General features: G+C 46.3%; 1 protein-coding gene across 1 annotated transcript in view; it reads right to left on the minus strand.

The window, feature by feature from the left end:
• Positions 1–20,703, minus strand: part of CDH23 (cadherin related 23) — a 561,993-nt gene that overhangs the window by 378,743 nt on the left and 162,547 nt on the right. The window contains exons 4-6 of the mRNA XM_050959265.1: positions 19,554–19,696; positions 1,951–1,998; positions 1,285–1,377 (exon numbers count right to left, since the gene is read on the minus strand). Of these exons, the coding sequence (XP_050815222.1) occupies positions 1,285–1,377; positions 1,951–1,998; positions 19,554–19,696 (284 nt within the window). The remainder of the gene's footprint in view (positions 1–1,284; positions 1,378–1,950; positions 1,999–19,553; positions 19,697–20,703) is intronic.

Genomic DNA, 20,703 nt, shown 5'->3' on the forward strand with positions numbered 1-20,703 from the left:
GAAAAGAAATGCCCCTGACGCACTGTCATTCTCAAAGGGGTGTTTCAGATTATTTTTTTCACATAGAAGCAGACAAAGCAAATGGGAGACAAACTTCAGGCCGATTTATCACAAGCAGCCTAATGAAGGAAACTGACCTACACAGGAGAGGGAAAGTGAAAGATCCAAGCTCCAGCACAGCAGGGAGCCTGTAGCCAGCATATTAACCAAACATTTGTAATCCAAATTTGTATTTCTCAATTACCAAAGACTGCTCAGTTTCACATACACTGATGCATTCCTTTATCTGCACACAGACACATGCTCCAGGAATAACAAGGGTCTGCCTGGGGTCAGACAGGGAGAGGGCTCCCCTAGTCTGGGAATAGCAGGGCCCAGCATCAGACAGGGAGAAGGCTCCATCAGTTCATTTCTCCATTTCAAAACTGTTAATCATTTGACTAAGACTAGTACCAGCCATGGTGCAGCTTGTTGGTCTCCATCCTCTCCCTCACTAAATACTGGCTGCTAGACTGTATCCAACAATCCTGAAATTAGCCCAAAATCTCCTGAGTGAGAAGCTCCTTGATCATTCTCCTTGACTGATTTTACACAACTTTATACAAAGTTAGCAATGATATAGGAGCTATCTTCTTCCTGGCAGTCAGCATGGCCAAGCCACCCTGGAAGTAGCATGACGGTCTTCTCCTGGGGAGAAGAATCTCATCACTACACAGAGGTCTACAAGGAGACTAAATAGCTGAGAGAGCAGAACCATTGAGGCAGAGCTTTCCCAGAGTTTGTCACTAATCTAAAAAGGCTTGAGGGAATATTTACTTCTACACAAAATTACCTCCATGGAGACACCTCTTCCTTTGTCCCCAAAAGAAAGCAGAAGCAAAAACCAGATTCCTATTTTGGGCTGCTTTCAATCTTCACTCTTTCCCAAAGCTTGCTCCTGAGTTAAAACCCCACACGGAGTGTGTGTTACATTTCTTTGAGCTCACACCTCACTCCTCCACCTCCCTTTTCCCAACAAATATACTCTGCCTCTGGAGTGTTATCACTCCGCTACTACCCATTGGAAACAAATGGCCTAGACTTTCAGGGATTTCATCCTTCACAGAACCCCAACAACAGGACAGGTGGAAGAGGCCAAACACCCCAGGAGGCCATCACCATCATCACACAGCTGGACAGAGAGCTATGCTCCTTTTACAATTAACTGAAACCAATGGGCAAGCTCTGCCCATGAAAAGAAGTGTCCAGGGAAAAGGTCTCTCCAGAGGAAATCCAGGCTCTTACCTCTGCAATGCGAACACTGTAGGGCTGATTGTGAAACCTTGGAGCATTGTCATTCACATCTCCCACTTGGATATTCACTGTCCCCTTGATCACCTGTGGCCAGAAGGATAAAAACATACAGCTGGTATTAGGCTACTGGGTATTTTCTTCATTCTCAAAGGATTTCACAGAACAGACAGATGTAAAATTGAAGATCCAGGCAGGAAGAGACTAAAACTTCAGCAGCTGTCACTCCCCTAGAGCCACAGCTCCTGTACATCTTTCTCTTTAGATCCCCAACAGCCAAGGTCCAATGGGACCTATGATGCTCCCTGCTGGTAGATGCTGGAACTAAAGTACTTCTCCATTCCCCAGTATCCAGTGCAGCCACTCCACTCCTTACAGCTCCCCTTCTAGGAGATGGTAGCATTGTAACTGCAAGATCTCCTAAGCCAGTGCTTCTCCATTACTCCCTGCAGCTCCACAGCTTTTATATAACAGTAAAACAACTTGCATCTGTATTTCTACATCATGGCCTACAGTGCTCTCTTGTTCACTCTCTAATGCCCCTTTCAGGGAGAGGCTGAGATTGAAATGGCTGTGAACTCCTCAACAACCGGTGTTCTCCCGGTCCCACTCCATGCTTCTCTGGTCTCCGATCATGAAATGAAAAAATGTCACACTTACCCCTTGGCTGTCACTGACAGAAAATTCAACTGTGAATTCTGACTTAGTCTGAAATGAAAAGAGAAGAAAAACATATAATTAGAGGTACTGTAGCGTTTATCAGTGGATGGCAGGCTTTGAACTTTAGTCGAGTATTATTACATGCAAAATACTGTCGTGGCCTTGAAGAGAACAGGGAGGGGTCAGAAGCCCACTTACATACATTGTATATGACTGCAATTGCTCAGAAATATTAACCACATGGGGCAGCTCTTCCCCTGTGTCAATAGGTGGCAGGTATTGAAGCAGCCAGCTTGCCAACTAGCAGCCAAGTACTGTAACCAGAGGCAGGTACTTCATGAAAGCCATACAGATCAAATAAATCTGCTGTTTAACCTCCTTGGTTGTGCCCACCCCCTCCAGCATTATTCCAGCATATGTTGTGACCCTGGCAACATAGGCTGTTTGCAATGGCAGTGAGGAGGAGTAAGCGAGGGAGAGACAGACCTCCTCTACGACAGGGGTTCCCAAGCTGTAGCCCTTGGACCATTAGTGGTCTGCAGAGAGCTGTCTGTCCTCTTTGGTTCCAGCACAAATATGAGGCGGAGATGAAAAGAAGAGTAAATGCAAACAATATGAGGAAGTTTTATCAAAAAGGACACCACACTTATCTCACTAAAGTCTGCTAAAATACAGCACTGCTTTCCTAATATTACTCTGACACACTGCAACTGCCGGGATGTTCTGCAACTGGGAATGCCAGGGGAGGTGTCCATGAGACAAGCTCTCTGACAAGATGTGGTCTGCAGTATACAAAGATTTGAGGCCCCCCATAGGGGAAAGGGTTAGAGAAGTCAAATGCCCCATGCCTCTCAGCATCCCAGTTAATTCAACAGCTTAGTCTAACAAAACTAAATAAATGAAAACCCAGAACTGACCCTGTGATCCTGATTTTAATCCAGAAGGACTCTAAAGAGTCAAGGGGAAGCAAAGTCCCCATTTCTCTGCCCTAGTTTACAGATTAGAGACAAGGGACCTGTGAAGTCTCATCAATTTTCCATAAACTTTTGATTTTCCATACCACTTCTCCCTCCCTATGTACCATCCCCACCCCACTGGCTCCTGGATGTGAGTGCATCAACATCTTCTATACAGGAATACAGAATGTTTTCTCTATGCTGGATCAGGTTATTGGTCTGTCAACTCTAGTGTCCTGCCTCCAAACAATGGATGGCATTGGATGCTTAAGAAGAAGGTGGGGAGGAACTTTCCTTCCAGACAACCTCTTTTCCACCAGGGACTGTCCCATTTGAGGGCCATAAAATCTTGACAAAGAAATCATGTGGGGCTGTGGAGTGTGACAATAAAATATTACAACAGAGCTATCTGTCACCTGGGTACATCCAGTTTCATTTAGCCCAAGTCCCAGCCAGCCATGGAACAATTCCTTTCCTTCGCCGAATCCTCTTTTTATAGCTTCATTGCCCCCTAACCACTACTGCTGTGTGAGTGGAGTGACAAGTGTTCTGGAGGCGTTGCATAGGAAGAATCTGAAAGCAAGTTTGGAATGATTCTATGTGCTACAGACTTGGTTGATTTATTCTTAGGCCACGTCCAGACTAGGAATTAAAATCGATTTTAGATACGCAACTTCAGCTACGAGAATAACGTAGCTGAAGTCGAATTTCTAAAATCGAGGTACTCACCAGTCTGGACGGCGCGGCATCGATGTCCGCGGCTCTCCGCGTCGATTCCGGAACTCCGTTCGGATTGATGGAGTTCCGGAATCGATGTAAGCGCGCTCGGGGATCGATACACCGCGTCCAGACTAGACGCGATACATCGATCCCCGAGCAATCGATTTTAACCCGCCGATGCCGCGGGTTAGTCTGGACGAGGGCTTAGTAAGGAAGCTCAGGGATAGCCAGGAGGCTCTGGTTCCTCAAACTGCAACTTAACGTCGCTTACACCAGGATAGCGGTTTACCTTGAAGAGGGTTTCAGGGATGGTTTACCAAAGCATACATTCCCCTCCATGAAGGCTCAGATAATGCAATCTGAGAAGGCCTCAGGGCAATGCCTGCAGCCAGTCTAGCAGCCCAAATGCCAAGGACACAGGAGAGAGGATCAGTTTTCCTTGCTGCAAGACTCTCCTACATCAGCTTTTTCATCACTACTTCTCCCACCCTCTCCACCCACAAGTTCAGCCACAGGGAAAAAAATCTGGGGAATGGGGACTAAGATCAGATTTTGTTGAACATAGAAAAGGATAACCCAGGGAAGAGATGGGACAGACAGACAGACAGGGCTTCCCCCAGCCTAATTTCTGTCCCCACAGCTCATTTCAATCACATCCCTTTTCAGACTTAGTTATTTATTGCATTATTTTGCATCTAATTCTTTCTATTCAGTAAATCTTCTAAAGCTCACTTTGTCTCCCACTCATTTGTTCTTTTCCCTTTCACTGTTCGTTCCCTTTCTACTGCTATTTATTATATTAGCTTCCCTCTGTCTTTTTGCCCCTCCATCTCATTTTCCTACGTTGTGCAAGAATTGATGCATTTCATTTGCACTCCTCTACCTTGCTTTTTTTATGTGGTTTTCTTCCCACTTTGTAATCTCTCCTCCCTTCTCCCTCTAATGCTCTTTTCCTCTCTCATGCTCCCCACTCCCAGGCTCTGTACTCTCTTCCCACCTTCATCTTCTTACACACTCTCTCCTGCTTACCCCACCAGAAACTCTCTCACACACTTCTGCCCTGCCTATAGAAATCACACAGAGTCCTGCTTGCGACCCCAAAATCTCTCTCTCTCTCTCTCACAAACACAAACACACACACACGACTTGCCCTCACAATCAAGCCAATACATAAACATTTGCTGATGCCCCCAGGATCAGGTCATATTTGCAGACTCCTCTCCCCTCAAATCCAGTCACACACATACATACATACAGGCTCTCCCCAACCACAACTCACGTGGGATTTGTTACAAGGCTAATCTCACAAACACTCCAACTCCTTGGCACAAGCAGCCTCCCCTCCTCCCAGTCTCCACCTCCTCTGCATGCCCTCAGTTTCCCTCCTTGCACACTGATTCCCCTTGTCTCTTCAAGACCCTCATGCACCCCACATCTCCCTGAACTTTCTAGGCTCTCCCCTACAACTTCTCAGTGCCCTCCTGCTTCTCACATTCCCTCCTCTCCTCATAACTCCTGGTCAGCCCCTCACTCATAACACGGCAGACATCTTCCCCTGAGGGCACCTTGACTTCAATTTCATTGAAGACAATGGAAGAGGACAATCATCTTCACTAAGGGCAGCCCTGCTTCCATATGCAAAACTGCAGGGAAATAGTGGCCTTGACTAAAGACTGTTTGGTTTCAGGCCTATTGAAAGTAATGGAAGATGGTGACCACTTTAAATACAGGACGATTTGGGAGTTTGATGCCAGCAGTTGTGAGGTCATGGTATCTGAGCAACTCACCAGCATTAGTGGATTTTAGCCTCTCATGCTTCTGTGAGGTAGGGAAGTACTTTCTCGGTTTTATAGATAGGGAACTGAGACACAGGGAAGATTAAGTCCTTTGTTCAAGGTCACACAGAAAACCTGTGTCAGAGCAGGAAGAGGTCCAAAATCTCTTGAGTTCCAATCCAGTGACTTCATCATATGAACCCATCCTCCCTCTCATCAGAAACAGGGGAAATGCAGCAGCCAAGGGACCAGCAAAGCTCAGCTTTCAAAGACGAGCACCTAAATAGGACATGTTCCTTTGCATTTAGGCACTCAAATAGGCATTGACTGTGAGTATGTAAAATGGTCACATATGTATGAGACTATGCCAATTTTAGTATCCAAGTCCCTGATCTTGAGACAAGAAGCCATGTACACACAGTTGAAGTCACTATGAATAGTGATACCCCGTATCTCTTTAAATAAGATCTTAAATGCAGGTTCAGATTTTCTTTAGAAGTGAAAATTGAACCAGAAGTGTAGGCTTAAAAGGGGACAGGCTAAGCATGTAATCTTCTCTGAGCCTCTGAATGCTATGCTCTCTGGCAGTTAGTGTTAATTTAATTGTTTATTAACATTACAGTAGATCACGATTGTGAAATCCAGGGTAGGTAATGAGGCAGCACTGACTAGTGACTTCTGCTCCAGACCTTGCCTTGCTGAGGACCTTATAGTCCAGCTTCTGACCCTAGTTTGTCTCCGACTCTGCTATCTGCCTGCTGTCTGCAACTTGGAACCTGAGCCTGACTTCTTGGTATCCTGACCGGACTCAATCCTGACCCCTCTACTCTTCTCCTGCCTTCAACCTGGTAACTGACCAGTGCACATAGGTCACTCACTGCCTTCTCCTGAACGTTTACTCAGATCAGTGTTGCCCATTCCCAACCCCTTCCAGTCCCTCCAGAGATGACAGAAGTGAAACTCTGGACAACAGGAGCTAACCAGAAGGGACCAGCTCCAAACCAGAACCTCGGGCTCCCCAAGTATCAGAACTACCTGAATGTGTTTGGAAAGAAAAATGTGGATTCATTATTCCCACACAGGGACTATGACAGTCCAATAGACCTATAACTCAGAGGAAAGGTGCCCTGCGGATGGATATACATCATGTTTAAACCACAGCTAGAGGCACCATGTATCTATAACCAGGAAAGTCTTTTCAGGGGCTTCATTCAGAGATCCACCTCTACAGTGGGGATACCAGTCCTCTTTGTGCAAAAAAAATACAAAAAACAAAAAAAAAACAAAAAAACAAAAACCCGCCTAGGTCACTATATCCCTGTGTAGTCTATCGTCCATTGACACAGGCGACTATTTGAAACCAGTACTCCCTGCCCCTCATCCCAGAATTGTTAGACCACCTGAAGACTACCAGGATCTTCACTAAACTAGATATTTGAGGGATATACAATCTACTGTGAATAAGACCTCGGGATGAATGGGAAACCACTTTTCATATCCAATATGGGCACTTTGAATACTTAGAAATGGCATTTGGATTAATCAATACCCCACACTGCAACATTTACTAAGTGATGTATTCAGGGACATCCTGGACCAGTATGTCATCATCTACCTTGATGTTTTCTGGGAACCTTGAGCAGCACTGACATCATGTCTGGTCTGTTCTGGAGAGACTATGGAAGCATCATTTGTAAGTCAAACTACAGAAGTCCGCCTTCGACCAGACCACCATTGAATTTCTATGCAACATCATCTCCCCAGAGGGCATTCAAATGGACTGAAGAAGGTGAAAGCCATCCACAACTGGACAGCAGAGGTGGACCCTCCAAGGATTTCAGTGCTTCCTGGGCTTTAAGAATTTTTCTAGGCAATTCATCACCAACTTCTCTAAACAAATAGCCCCACTGACTTTCCTCCTTCCTAGAGCCATTCAATTCATGTGGCTGCCTAAGCCCAGCTTGCTTTTGGACCAGTTCAAGACCACCTTCACCATAGCTCTTGATTCTGGTACATCCTGACCCAATGTGCCTTTTACAGTGGAAGCAGACACATCCAACGTAGGTCTTGGGGCAGCACTCTCACAGCAATTTGGACCACAGTCAGTTCTGTATTCTTGTGCATTCTACTCTCTAAAACACCCCCACAGAGATGGACTATGAAATACTGGACTAGGAGCAAAACCGTATTTGAAGTATGGAGTCATCACTTTGAGGGAGTTCAGCAGCCAGTACAGGTTTTTACAAAGCACAAGTATCTTGAGTACCTTCACAAGGCCCACGCTTTGAACCAGAGGCAGTTAAAATGAGCCTTGTTGTTCTCTCAGTTCAAGTTTACAACTACCTACTGCCTGGGAAACTGAAATGGGAAAGCTAACATTATTACGAAAGGAGGAATACTACTTGGAAACTGACATTAGCATGATGATCCTCCCATTTTATGTTGAGGATCTTCCAAAGAAAGTGCTGGTGCTGGCATTCCAGCTTTTTCAGGTGTTTTCTGTAAGTCACCTAAGTTCACAGCCGTAGAGGAGAGTTGCAATTACCACCAGTTTATAAACTAAAAGGTCTAGTATGTGTTCTGATGTTGTGATTGTTGAACACCCAGCAAGGTAGTCTGCCAAAGGCAAGGCTGGCACAGTGAATTCTGCGCTGAATCTCAACATCTATGTCTGCCCTCGGTGGGAGATGGCTGCCCAGACTGGCAAAGTATTCTACATTTTCCAGTTCTTCTTTGTCAATGTAGATCTTCCTTGCTGGGTCTGATGATTGACCGGGGACCAGCTGGTGGAGAACTTTTGTTTTGCTGATGTTCAGAGTTAGCCCTAGGCTGTTGTAAGCTTCAGAGAAGCAATTAAGGGCTGATTGAAGATCCTTCTTTGAGTGTGCAACTACAGCACAATCATCTGCGAACTGGAGTTCGGTTAGTGTTGCGAATACTACTTTAGTTCTGGCACGGAGACAAGAAAGGTTGAAGAGGTTGCTGTCAATCCTGTATTGGACACCAATGCCCTGTGGTAGATGGTCTTGGGTTAGTGTTTTCATAGCTGCTAAGAAAATGGAGAAAAGTGTGGGTGCCAGTACACAACCTTGTTTCACACTAGTTTGTATGACAAAGGGCTCAGTGGTAGAGCCATTGCACAGGATGGAAGCAGCCATCTGGTCATGGAGGAGTCTTACAATGGTGATAAATTTGCTTGGGCAGCCAAACTTTGACATGATTTTCCCCAGAGCCTCATGGCTGACAGAATCGAAGGTTTTGGTCAGATCAATAAAGGCCATACATGGCTCCTGGTGTTGTTCTTGACATTTTTCCTGGATGTGCCTGGCTACGAAAATCATATTGGTTGTGCCTCGGGATGGTCTGAAGCCACACTGGGACTCTGGAAGTACTTCCTCTGCAAGAGGGATCAGGCAATGTCTGTGTCCTCACAGAGGCCAAGATCTTCAGTGTTGAGGACCTGATTATACAGCACCAGTGGAGGTGGAGCGGGTACTGTGTGCACATGGCTGATGTACACTTACCAGAACAACTGCTGTATGCCCAACTCACCAAAGGAGAAAGAAAATGGGGAGGCCAAAAGAAACACTTTAAAGACACCCTCAAGATAAACGTCAAGAGATGTGGCATTGACACAACACACTGGGAGACAGCAGACAAGGATAGGAATAACTGGTGAAGACTTGTCAGAGAGGGAACGTCCACTTTTGAGGAAAATCGCCTTGCCCTGGTCGCAGAAAAAATGACAGGAAAGAAAACTGTCATACAACAATCATGGCCCAACCCTGTTTTCCAACACCACCTGCAATGTCTGCCAATGAGCCTGTGGCTCAAGAACTGGACTCCTCAGTCGCCAAAGGACCCATGAAAAAAAAACCTGTGAAAGATCATCCTCGACCTCAAGTGATCTCTGACTATGACTATTTGGAAAACAAGGAACCTAGTTCTCAACCTCCCTACCTCCTCAAACAGAGTAATTTTGTCAAAGTCATAATTCAGCAAGACGTACTCTCCCTCATCTGGTCTGCCTCAAAAGAAGACCCTGCTTGCTCAAGGAACACAGTCAATGCCATTAGGGGCTAAGATGCATTGTTCTGTGTGGGATAGGAGAACATACTTCAACAAGTGCATATATGTCCCCCCCAGGACATCCCTAACTGGAGGTGCTATGGCTGTGCCATGATGCTCCATTGGCAGGTCACTTTGGCTACCTTAATATTTCCCTCATGGTTGCCTGTTTTTAACGATGGCCTCACATGCAGACCAAAGTCCAAGCTTATAACAGACTCCTGTGCAAATACCAAGATGCCCTGGACCAAACCCCTCAGCACCTTGAGACTACTGCCGTACGCAGAGTTTTAAATATAACACTGACCATGCCTCTACAGGTCGGAGCCCCTTGTTGGCCAATTACAGGTTCCACCCCCGTTTTCACCAGGCACTACCAGCAGCTCCCTGAATCCAGTGGCGACCAATGGGTCCAAAAGATCCACGTCATTCAGGAGGAGCTTAGGAACCATCTAGAAGAGGCAAAGAAGGCTTGCAAAAGGCATGCGGACCATCAGTGACAAAAACCTCCAACATTTGAATTAGGCCAGAAGGTATGGCTCCCCACCAAGCAGCTTCACACCAGTTGACCTTTCTGGAAACTGGTCCACCAGTTCCTGGAATCTTTCCTGATATGCCAGCAGATTAACTAAAAAACAACAAGGAGTCTGGTGGCACCTTAAAAACTAACAGATTTATTTGGGCATAAGCATTTGTGGGTAAAAAAAAAAACCTCACTTCTTCAGATGCATGTAGTGAAAGTTACAGATGCAGGCATTATATAATGACACATGAAGAGAAGGGAGTACCTGACAAGTGGAGAACCAGTGTTGACAGGGCCCATTCGATCAGGGTGGATGTAGTCCACTCCCAATAACAGATGAGGAGGTGTCGATTCCAGGAGAGGCAAAGTTGCTTTTGTAATGAGCCAGCCACTCCCAGTCCCTATTCAAGCCCAAATTAATGGTGTTAAATTTGCAAATGAATTTTAGTTCTGCTGTTTCTCTTTGAAGTCTGTTTCTGAAGTTTTTTGTTCAAGAATAGTTACTTTTAAATCTGTTATAGAATGTCCAAGGAGATTGAAGCGTTCACCTACTGGCTTTTGTACGTTACCATTCCTGTCGTCCTATTTGTGTCCATTTATTCTTTTACATAGGGACTGTCCGGTTTGGCCAATGTACATGGCAGAGGGGCATTGCTGGCACATGATGGCATATATAACATCAGTAGACGTGCAGGTGAATGAGCCCTTGATGGTTCGGCTGATGTGGTTGGGTCCTCTGATGGTGTCACTAGAGTAGATATGAGGACAGAGTAGGCAACGAGGTTTGCCACAGGGATTGGTTCTTGGGGTTGGTGTTTCTGTGGTGTGGTGTGTAGTTGCTGGTGAGTATTTGCTTCAGGTTGGGGGGTTGCCTGTAAGCGAGGACTGGCCTGCTTCCCAAGGTCTGTGAGAGTGTGGGATCCATTTTCCAGGATAGGTTGTAGATCATTGATAATGCGCTGGAGAGGTTTTAGTTGGGGGCTGTACGTGATGGCTGGTAGTGTTCTGTTATTTTCCCTGTTGTGCCTGTCCTGTAGTAGATGATTTCTGGGTACCCATCTCGCTCTGTCAATCTGTTTCCTCACCTCCCCAGGTGGGTATTGTAGTTTTAAGAATGCTTGATAAAGATCTTGTAGGTGTTTGTCTCTGTCTGAGGGATTGGAGCAAATTCAGTTGTATCTTAGGGCTTGACTGTAGATAATGGATCATGTGACGTGTCCTGGATGGAAGCTGGAGGCATGCAGCTAAGTATATAGGTCAGTAGGTTTCCTGTATAGGGTGGTGTTTGTGTGCCCATCACTTCGCTCTGTAGTGTCCAGAAAGTCGATCTCTTGTGTGGACTGGTCCAGGTTGAGGTTAATGGTGGCGGTGGAAATTGTTGAAACCTAGGTGGAATTCTTCAAGGGCCTCCTTTCCGTGGGTCCATATGATGAAGATGTCATCAATATAGCACAAGTAGAATAGGAGTGTTAGGGGACAAAAGCTGAGGAAGTGTTGTTTTAAGTCAGCCATAAAAATGTTGGCATACTGTGGGGCCATACGGGTACCCATAGCAGTGCCACTGACTTGAAGGTATAAGTTGTCCCCAAATCTGAAATGGTTGTGGGTGAGGACAAAATCACCAAGCTCAGCCAACAGGCGTGATGTGGCCTCATCAGGGATACTGTTCCAGCCAGCTTGTAGTACATCCTCATGTAGAATATTGGTGTAAAGGGCTTCTACATCCATGGTGGCCAAGATGATGTTTTCAGGAAGATCACCAATGCATTGTAGTTTCCTCAGGAATTCGGTGGTGTCTTGAAGACAGCTAGGAGTGCTGATAGCGTAGGGTCTGAGGAGAGAATCCAAATAGCCAGATAATCCTGCTGTAAGAGTACCAATGCCTGAGATGATGGGGCCTCCAGGGTTTCCAGGTTTATGGCTCTTGGGTAGCAGATAGAATACCCCTGGTCGGGGCTCTAGAGGTGTGTCCGTGTAGATTTGTTCCTGTGCTGTAGCTGGAGGTTTCTTGAGCAGATGATGTAGTTTCTTTTGGTATTCCTCAGTGGGATCAGAGGATAGTGGCCTGTAGAATGTGGTGTTGGAGAGTTGCCTGGCAGCCTCCTGTTCATAATCTGACCTGTTTATTATAACTACAAATATGCCCAAATAAATCTGTTAGTCTTTAAGGTGCCACCAGACTCCTTTTTGTTTTTTTGGATACAGACTAACACGGCTACCCCCTGATACAGATCAACTTAGTTACCTTTAAACTGTAGCTTCCCTAGTCTCTCAAAATACACCCAATTTTTTATGTTTCCTTTCTGAAGGCTTTCTTTAATCAAACCACACACTGCCTCCACCAGTTGAAATCCAGAGTAATAAAGAGTACAAAGTACATGCTGTCTTTGATTCCCAGTGGATGCATGGCCACCTGCACTATCTGGTGGCTATAGCCCCAAGGAGCACACTTGGGAGCCTGCTTCCCATGTCCATGCCCTTGACCTGCTGGAGAAATTCCACAGGATTAATCTGGACAAGCCTGGACCAGTACCACTCCAAAGGGGGACTTGAAGGGGTAGATGTAAGAACCTGCGGGACTAAAACCTGGGGCCATGTGGGTTCTGAGCTGCTGACACTTCTGCATTGCCATTGGAAGCTTAGGCCGTGTTTCTTCTGGAGAGCCCTGTGAAGCTAGGCACTGCAGAAAGTACCAGAATGCAGGGCCTGAGTGGTGGCCCCCCACTGCCCACTGATTGGCTCATTCTGGTATATAAACCACAGCTCAGTCCAGACACACATTTGCAGAACTGGGTATCAACATAGCTCCTAACACTACCATGAGGTCTTGATCAAGGGTTCAGAGTACCAGAAGGGGATGTGTGCCCACCTTGCTATGGAAAGGCTCATTTAGGGCTGGACAAAAACTGTGCATTGAAAGTTTTTCCAACAGAAAATTGTATGTGATGAAAATTCATTTAATTGATAATCCAGTGTCAGCTGTCTCTGGAAAATTTCAATTGAATGTTTTTGGTTTTTTTTTTTAAATGAATACCTAAACCTCATAAAGTTACCACACAGGGAGAGCTCACTCCTCACAGGTAGGGCTTTGAGAAGGCTCCTGATCACCCCATACAAGAGGCAGACAGAAAGATGAGCAATAATTTCCATTCTGATGTTTGGTAAACAAATCAAAGCACTCCAGCACTTATATTCATGCAAATACCAAAGAAAAGAAACCATATAACTTACTATCTGATTTCTTTGTCCTTACACTTAGAAACAGAAGACTAGAAAGTAGAACTACTTCTCCAAAGCTCAGAGAAAGCCGGCAGGCAGACGGAAAACAAAGACAAAAGACACTCAATTCCCTCCACCCAAAGTTGAAAAAATCCGGTTTCCTGATTGGTCCTCTGGTCAGGTGCTTCAGGTGAAAGAGACATTAACCCTTAGCTATCTGTTTATGACACGCCCCCCAAATTGCAGACAGTGGGGAAGCTCACTGGCGGCGATTTCCTTCTAGAACTTGAAAATAAACAGATTAATACAACACATACACCTTTACATATACCACTAAGTATATAACTAACAGACTTCTACATTTTAAGAACACTTTTTAACTACTGAATTCTGGGAAACTCTTACGGGAGAGTGCATTAGCTACTCTGTTAGAAGCTCCTGTGATGTGTTGAATTTTAAAATCAAAATTTTGGAGAGCTAAACTCCAACGAAGAAGTTTCTTGTTGTTTTCCTTGGCAGTATGAAGCCACTGTAGTGCAGCATGGTCAGTTTGTAGTTGGAACCGCCGTTCCCAAACATATGGGCGTAGCTTTTCCAGGGCGTACACAATGGCATAGCATTCCTTTTCACTGACTGACCAGTGACTTTCCCTCTTAGACAGTTTCTTGCTGAGAAACACGACAGGATGGAAGTTGTGATCCGTTGCTTCCTGCATGAGCACCGCTCCTATACCACGCTCAGATGCATCTGTGGTTACTAGGAATGGCTTGTCAAAATCCGGGGCCCTGAGCACAGGGTCAGACATGAGCATCGCCTTAAGCTGGGTAAAGGCCTTTTGACACTCATCAGTCCACTTAACGGCATTTGGCTGGGTTTTTTTTGGTCAGGTCGGTCAATGAGGCAGCGATTTGGCTGTAGTGTGGTACAAATCGCCTGTAGTATCCGGCCAAGCCTAAGAAGGATTGGACCTGCTTTTTTGACTTTGGGACAGGCCACTTTTGGATAGCATCCACCTTGGCCTGTAGGGGGTTTATGGTTCCTCGACCCACCTGGTGCCCCAGGTAAGTTACTCTGTTTTGGCCTATTTGACACTTTTTGGCCTTAACAGTTACTCCGGCCTGCCTGATGCGCTCAAAGACCTTTTCCAGGTGTAGTAGGTGTTCGGGCCAGGAGTCTGAAAAAATGGCCACATCATCGAGGTAGGCAACTGCAAATTCTCCCACTCCAGCTAGTAGACCATCTACCAGCCTTTGGAAGGTGGCGGGTGCATTTTGAAGGCCGAAAGGAAGGACATTGAATTCATACACCCCCGCATGGGTGACGAATGCTGACCTCTCCTTGGCAGGTTCATCTAGCGGTACTTGCCAGTACCCCTTGGTTAAGTCTATTGTAGAGATGAACTGGGCACGTCCCAACTTTTCCAATAGCTCATCGGTACGTGGCATTGGATAGTTGTCCGGACGAGTTACAGCATTTAGCTTACGGTAGTTCACGCAAAAGCGTATTTCCCCATCGGGTTTGGGTACCAGAACCACTGAAGATGCCCATGCACTGGTAGATGAGCGGATTATACCCATTTGTAGCATGTTCTGGATCTTCCGTTCTATAGCAGCTTGGGCATGAGGAGACACTCGGTAGGGTGGGGTTCTGATTGGGTGAGCATTACCTGTATCAATGGAGTGGTATGCCCGTTCAGTCCGTCCTGGGGTGGCTGAGAACAATGGGGCGAAGCTAGTGCACAGCTCCTTGATTTGTTGCCGCTGCAGACGTTCTAGGGTGGTTGAGAGGTTCACCTTTTCCACGCCACCGTCTTTTTTCCCGTCGTAGTAGACACCGTCAGGCCACTCAGCATCATCTCCCTGGACTGTAAACTGACAAACCTGTAAGTCTCTGGAATAGAAAGGCTTGAGAGAATTAACATGGTACACTTTAGGCTTTAGTGAGGAATTGGGAAATGCTATGAGGTAGTTTACAGCTCCCAGGCGCTCTTGGACCGTGAATGGCCCTTCCCATGATGCTTCCATCTTATGGGCCTGTTGCGCCTTCAAGACCATAACCTGGTCTCCTACCTTGAAGGACCGATCTCTGGCATGTCTGTCATACCAGGCCTTTTGCTCTTTTTGAGCATCCTCTAGGTTCTCTCTAGCAAGCGCTAAAGAGTGTCGGAGGGTGCTTTGTAGGTTGCTTACAAAGTCCAGAATGTTAGTTCCTGGAGAAGGCGTAAACCCCTCCCATTGCTGCTTCACCAACTGTAATGGCCCCTTAACCTCGTGACCATACACCAGCTCAAATGGTGAAAACCCTAAACTGGGATGTGGTACAGCCCTGTAGGCAAACAGCAACTGCTGCAACACTAGGTCCCAATTATTGGAGAATTCGTTGATGAATTTTCGTATCATGGCCCCCAAAGTTCCATTGAACCTTTCCACCAGGCCATTGGTTTGATGGTGGTATGGGGTGGCAACCAAGTGATTCACCCCATGAGTTTCCCACAGTTTTTCCATGGTCCCTGCCAGGAAATTAGACCCTGAATCTGTAAGGATGTCGGAGGGCCAACCTACCCTGGCAAAGATGTCTGTTAAGGCCAGGCACACAGTGTTAGCCCGGGTGTTGCCTAGAGCTACTGCTTCCGGCCATCGGGTAGCAAAGTCCACTAAAGTCAGTACGTACTGCTTTCCTCTGGTCGTCTTTTTTGGGAAAGGGCCCAGAATATCCACAGCTACTCGCTGAAATGGGACCTCAATTATGGGGAGTGGCTGGAGAGGGGCCTTGACCTGGTCTTGAGGCTTTCCCACTCTTTGGCATACCTCACAAGACCGGACATACTTGGCAACATCCTTGCCCATCTCCTCCCAGTGGAAGGACTTCCCCAACCGGTCTTTGGTTCTGTTCACCCCAGCATGGCCACTGGGATGATCATGGGCTAAGCTTAAGAGCTTCCCTCGGTACTTAGTTGGAACCACCAACTGTTTTTGCGGCTGCCATTCTTCCCGGTGTCCACCAGAAAGAATTTCCTTGTATAAAAGTCCTTGGTCTATAACAAACCGGGATCGATTAGAAGAGCTGAGAGGCGGTGGGGTGCTCCGTGCCGCCGCCCAAGCTTTTTGAAGGCTGTCATCCGCTTCCTGCTCAGCCTGGAACTGTTCCCTTGAGGCTGGGGTCACCAGTTCTTCCTCAGACTGTGGACTTGGGCTTGGTCCCTCTGGAAGCGATGTAGGTGATGGGGTTGTTTCTGTTGCTGGTGAACCACTCTCCGCTGGTGCACCTGAGGGTATTTCAGGCTCTGGCTGAGCCTTTTGGGTATGGCTGTCTTTTGCTTCTGCCAGTTCTGGCTTGCTGGCGCCCTCTGGCGTTGAGGTTGAAGATGTGGTTGCACTTGCTGGTGCTGGTTGCTGTTCCAGTTCCGGGCCTGGGACTGGAGATGCTGTGGCTGTTTCAGTGGTAGGCATGGAATCCGGGTCCACTACCTCTGTCTGGGTCTCTGGTAACACAGACGGGGCCTCTGTGGACGGTTCAGGAACAGGAATGGGTCTGGAAGCTTGCCTGGTTTGGCTACGTGTAACCATTCCCACTCTCTTGGCCCGCCTCACCTGGTTGGCCAAGTCTTCCCCCAGTAGCATGGGGATAGGATAATTGTCATAGACTGCAAAAGTCCACATTCCTGACCAGCCTTTGTACTGGACAGGCAGTTGAGCTGTAGGCAAGTCTACAGCTTGTGACATGAAGGGGTAAATTGTAACTTTGGCCTTTGGGTTGATGAATTTGGGGTCAACGAAGGATTGGTGGATAGCTGACACTTGTGCCCCCATGTCTCTCCACGCAGTAACCTTCTTTCCGCCCACTCTCAAATTTTCCCTTCGCTCCAAGGGTATTTGAGAGGCATCCGGGCCTGGGGATCTATGGTGTGATGGTGGTGTAATGAATTGCACTCGCATGGTGTTCTTGGGACACTTGGCCTTGATATGTCCCAGTTCATTACACTTAAAGCATCTTCCATCTGATGGGTCACTGGGCCGAGGTGAGTTACTGGAGACTGGTGAGGTTGAAGGGTAGGGTATCTGTGGCTTTACTTGGGTGGTATGTGGGGTCTTTGGCTGTCCTCGGTTGTAGGGTTTATGGTCTGTGTGCCCCCTGGGGTAATTGTTCCCCTTGACAGTAGCTTTCTTGCTTTCTGCCAGTTCCATCCATTTGGCTCCAATCTCCCCCGCCTCAGCGATATCTTTGGGATTTCCATCTTGTATGTACCGTGTGATGTCTTCAGGAACACCATCCAAGAACTGCTCCATTTGTATGAGGAGGTTCAGTTCTTCCAAGGTTTGAATGTTGTTTCCTGTTAGCCAGGCCTCATAGTTTTTTGCAATGTAGTAGGCGTGTTTGGGAAATGACACCTCTGGTTTCCACTTTTGGGTTCTGAAGCGCCGACGGGCATGATCTGGGGTTATCCCCATCCTGTATCTGGCCTTGGTTTGAAAAAGTTTATAGTTATTCATTTGCTGCTTAGGCATTTCAGCTGCCACCTCTGCTAAAGGTCCACTGAGGTGTGGCCTTAATTCTACCATGTACTGGTCTTCGGGGATGCTGTACCCAAGACAGGCTTTTTCAAAATTTTCCAAGAAGGCCTCGGTGTCATCACCTGCCTTGTAGGTGGGAAATTTCCTGTGCTGTGGAGCAATAATGGGCGATGGGTTGTTAGGATTGGCTGGAGTCTGTTGCTTAGCCTTTTCTAATTCCATGGCCTGTTGATGGGCTTCCCTCTGGAGTTCTATCTGTCTTCTGTGGGCTGCCTCTTCTTCTTCGTGCTTTCTTCTGTGGGCCAACTCTTCTTCTTCTAGTTTTCTTTTGTGTGCTGCCTCTTTGATTTGTTCTTCTCTTTCTTTTATCTCCATTTGTCGCCTGTGTTCAGCTTCTTTGAATTGCTCTTCGGCCTTAATTTTTGCCTTAGAAGTCATGATTCCTGTTTTCTTGTGTTGGGGTGCCCTCCGGTGTTTATCCTCTGAACTGCAGGTTCTTTGTTGCCTCCTGAAGTCTGCCTAGCAACAGTGCCTTTAGCTAATCTTCAATGTCAAGTAAACCTGAAAAACCACTTTATTTGCATTCATATAGTGCTGGTATGACTCTCAATGGGAGTGCTATTGTGTGACAAAAGACTGTTAATAGTCCTTAACGACTTCTGCTTAACATGCAAGCCACAAACTGCCAGAGAGAGCAGAAAAAAAAAATTTCTCTCTGGTTCCCTTTAAAAACCAAACTGTTTCTCTCTGCTAAAAAGCCCTTAGCAGAGAAAAGAAAAATATAATATTCCTACTGGCTTCTGGATTCTATCTATATCCCACCGGCTGCCACTCATGTTATAACCTTAGTCCCAGATCTGGACCTTAGCGTCCAAAATATGGGGGTTAGCATGAAAACCTCCAAGCTTAGCTACCAGCTTGGACCTGGTACTTGCTGCCACCACCCAAAAAATTAGAGTGTTTTGGGGCACTCTGGTCCCCCTGAAAAACCTTCACTGGGGACCCCAAGACCCAAATCCCTTGAGTCTCACAACAAAGGGAAATAATCCTTTTTCCCTTCCCCCCTCCAGGTGCTCCTGGAGAGATACACAGACACAAGCTCTGTGAAACTACACAGAGTGATCCCCCTCTCTGTTCCCAATCCTGGAAACAAAAAAGAACTTTCCTATTCCCCCAGAGGGAATGCAAAATCAGGCTAGCAAATCCAACCCACACACAGATCTCCCCTGATTTCTTCCTCCCACCAATTCCCTGTGAGTACAGACTCAATTTCCCTGAAGTAAAGAAAAACTCCAACAGGTCTTAAAAGAAAGCTTTATATAAAAAAGAAAGAAAAAAATACAAATGGTCTCTCTGTATTAAGGTGATACAATACAGGGCTAATTGCTTAAAAGAATATTGAATAAACAGCCTTATTCAACAAGAATACAAATCAAAGCACTCCAGCACTTATATTCATGCAAATACCAAAGAAAAGAAACCATATAACTTACTATCTGATTTCTTTGTCCTTACACTTAGAAACAGAAGACTAGAAAGTAGAACTACTTCTCCAAAGCTCAGAGAAAGCCGGCAGGCAGACGGAAAACAAAGACAAAAGACACTCAATTCCCTCCACCCAAAGTTGAAAAAATCCGGTTTCCTGATTGGTCCTCTGGTCAGGTGCTTCAGGTGAAAGAGACATTAACCCTTAGCTATCTGTTTATGACAGGTCAAGATCCTCTCCATTTACCCCTGCGCTCCAGTTATCAGATGCCTTCCACAGGGAATATTTCTGACAAAAAACACATCAAGGTGTAGCAGCTTGTCTTCTGGCAGCAAATGACATTACCTCTCTGTCCAAGGGCTGCCTGAGCCATACAACTCCAGTCACGCTTTCCACTGCAAAGAACCGGCTGGCCTCCTCCCCGACCACACCAAACACAAGACGGTCGTTGTCTAGGTCCCGGGCAAGCAACTGAGTCACTGATGAACCTAGAACAACATAAGCGAGAAAAAAGCAAGTAGATGAGAGGAAGAAAGGAAGGAAATGTCAGACTCATGGAACTAATTAGCTTCTTATTGCCAAATTGCATTGTTCATTTTTAGAAAGTCTGTGTTGTGGCCCCATCTCTGCTCACTTTAAAAATTTACCCTCCAAAGATATTTAAGTATGCTGCAATGTTTCAAACAAACAATCCATGCTCTAAGTAGCAAGGGTGGAACTGAGGATGGCTTTGCTGCTCTCTTCAGCAGAGCTACCACTGCCATGCTGTGTCCACATTTCCTTAAGCTGCACCCCTTGTAGGGAAGGAATTGTTGCATATGGGAAAGTCGAATTAGTTCAGTAAAAGTGGCAACATCCAGCTGTGCCAATCACTAGAAACAGAGATAATCTGTGCGTCTTTTTGGGTAAAAATCTGCCAACAACATCCATCCTCAGAGCTGTCAGGCACTTTACTTTCATGTTGTTTAAGTTGTTGCTGCTGAGTTTTAGTGCTTATGGAAGTAATAGGAACAACAACAATCACTAGACTCGGACAACTGAACAGCTACTACGCGTGCTTCCTTCACTCAGTTCTGCCAATGCATCCACTCTCATTTCAATCCTAGAGCCCCATTTCACCCATCTGCCAATGTCTCTCTCGGTCTTCACTGGCAACATGCTCTCGCTGCATTTCTGGGCCTTGAGCGGAGACTGCCAACAACACTAAATTGTACTAAATTTCAGGGAGTTTTTTGTGGACAGATACCCACTAGGGATTATGGGGATATCAAACTATTTTTCACTATGCTTGACACAGAATTAGTACCCAAGAAGCTGAACGTGGAGCCCAGGAGGTTAGGCAGCAAAGGTGGCTTTAAACCACTTATGTGTCACTCAGATTCTAGGCTGCCTAAGCACATAGAATGGCCCCCACAACAAATTACAGCAGTCTTGGGGGCAGTTCTAATTTACAATACCCTTACATAGGCTGTCCCACAGCTCAGAGCAGTCCAGT

This window comes from Gopherus flavomarginatus, chromosome 6 (genome assembly GCF_025201925.1).
Source record: "Gopherus flavomarginatus isolate rGopFla2 chromosome 6, rGopFla2.mat.asm, whole genome shotgun sequence".
In the NCBI taxonomy this organism is placed as follows: domain Eukaryota; kingdom Metazoa; phylum Chordata; order Testudines; family Testudinidae; genus Gopherus; species Gopherus flavomarginatus.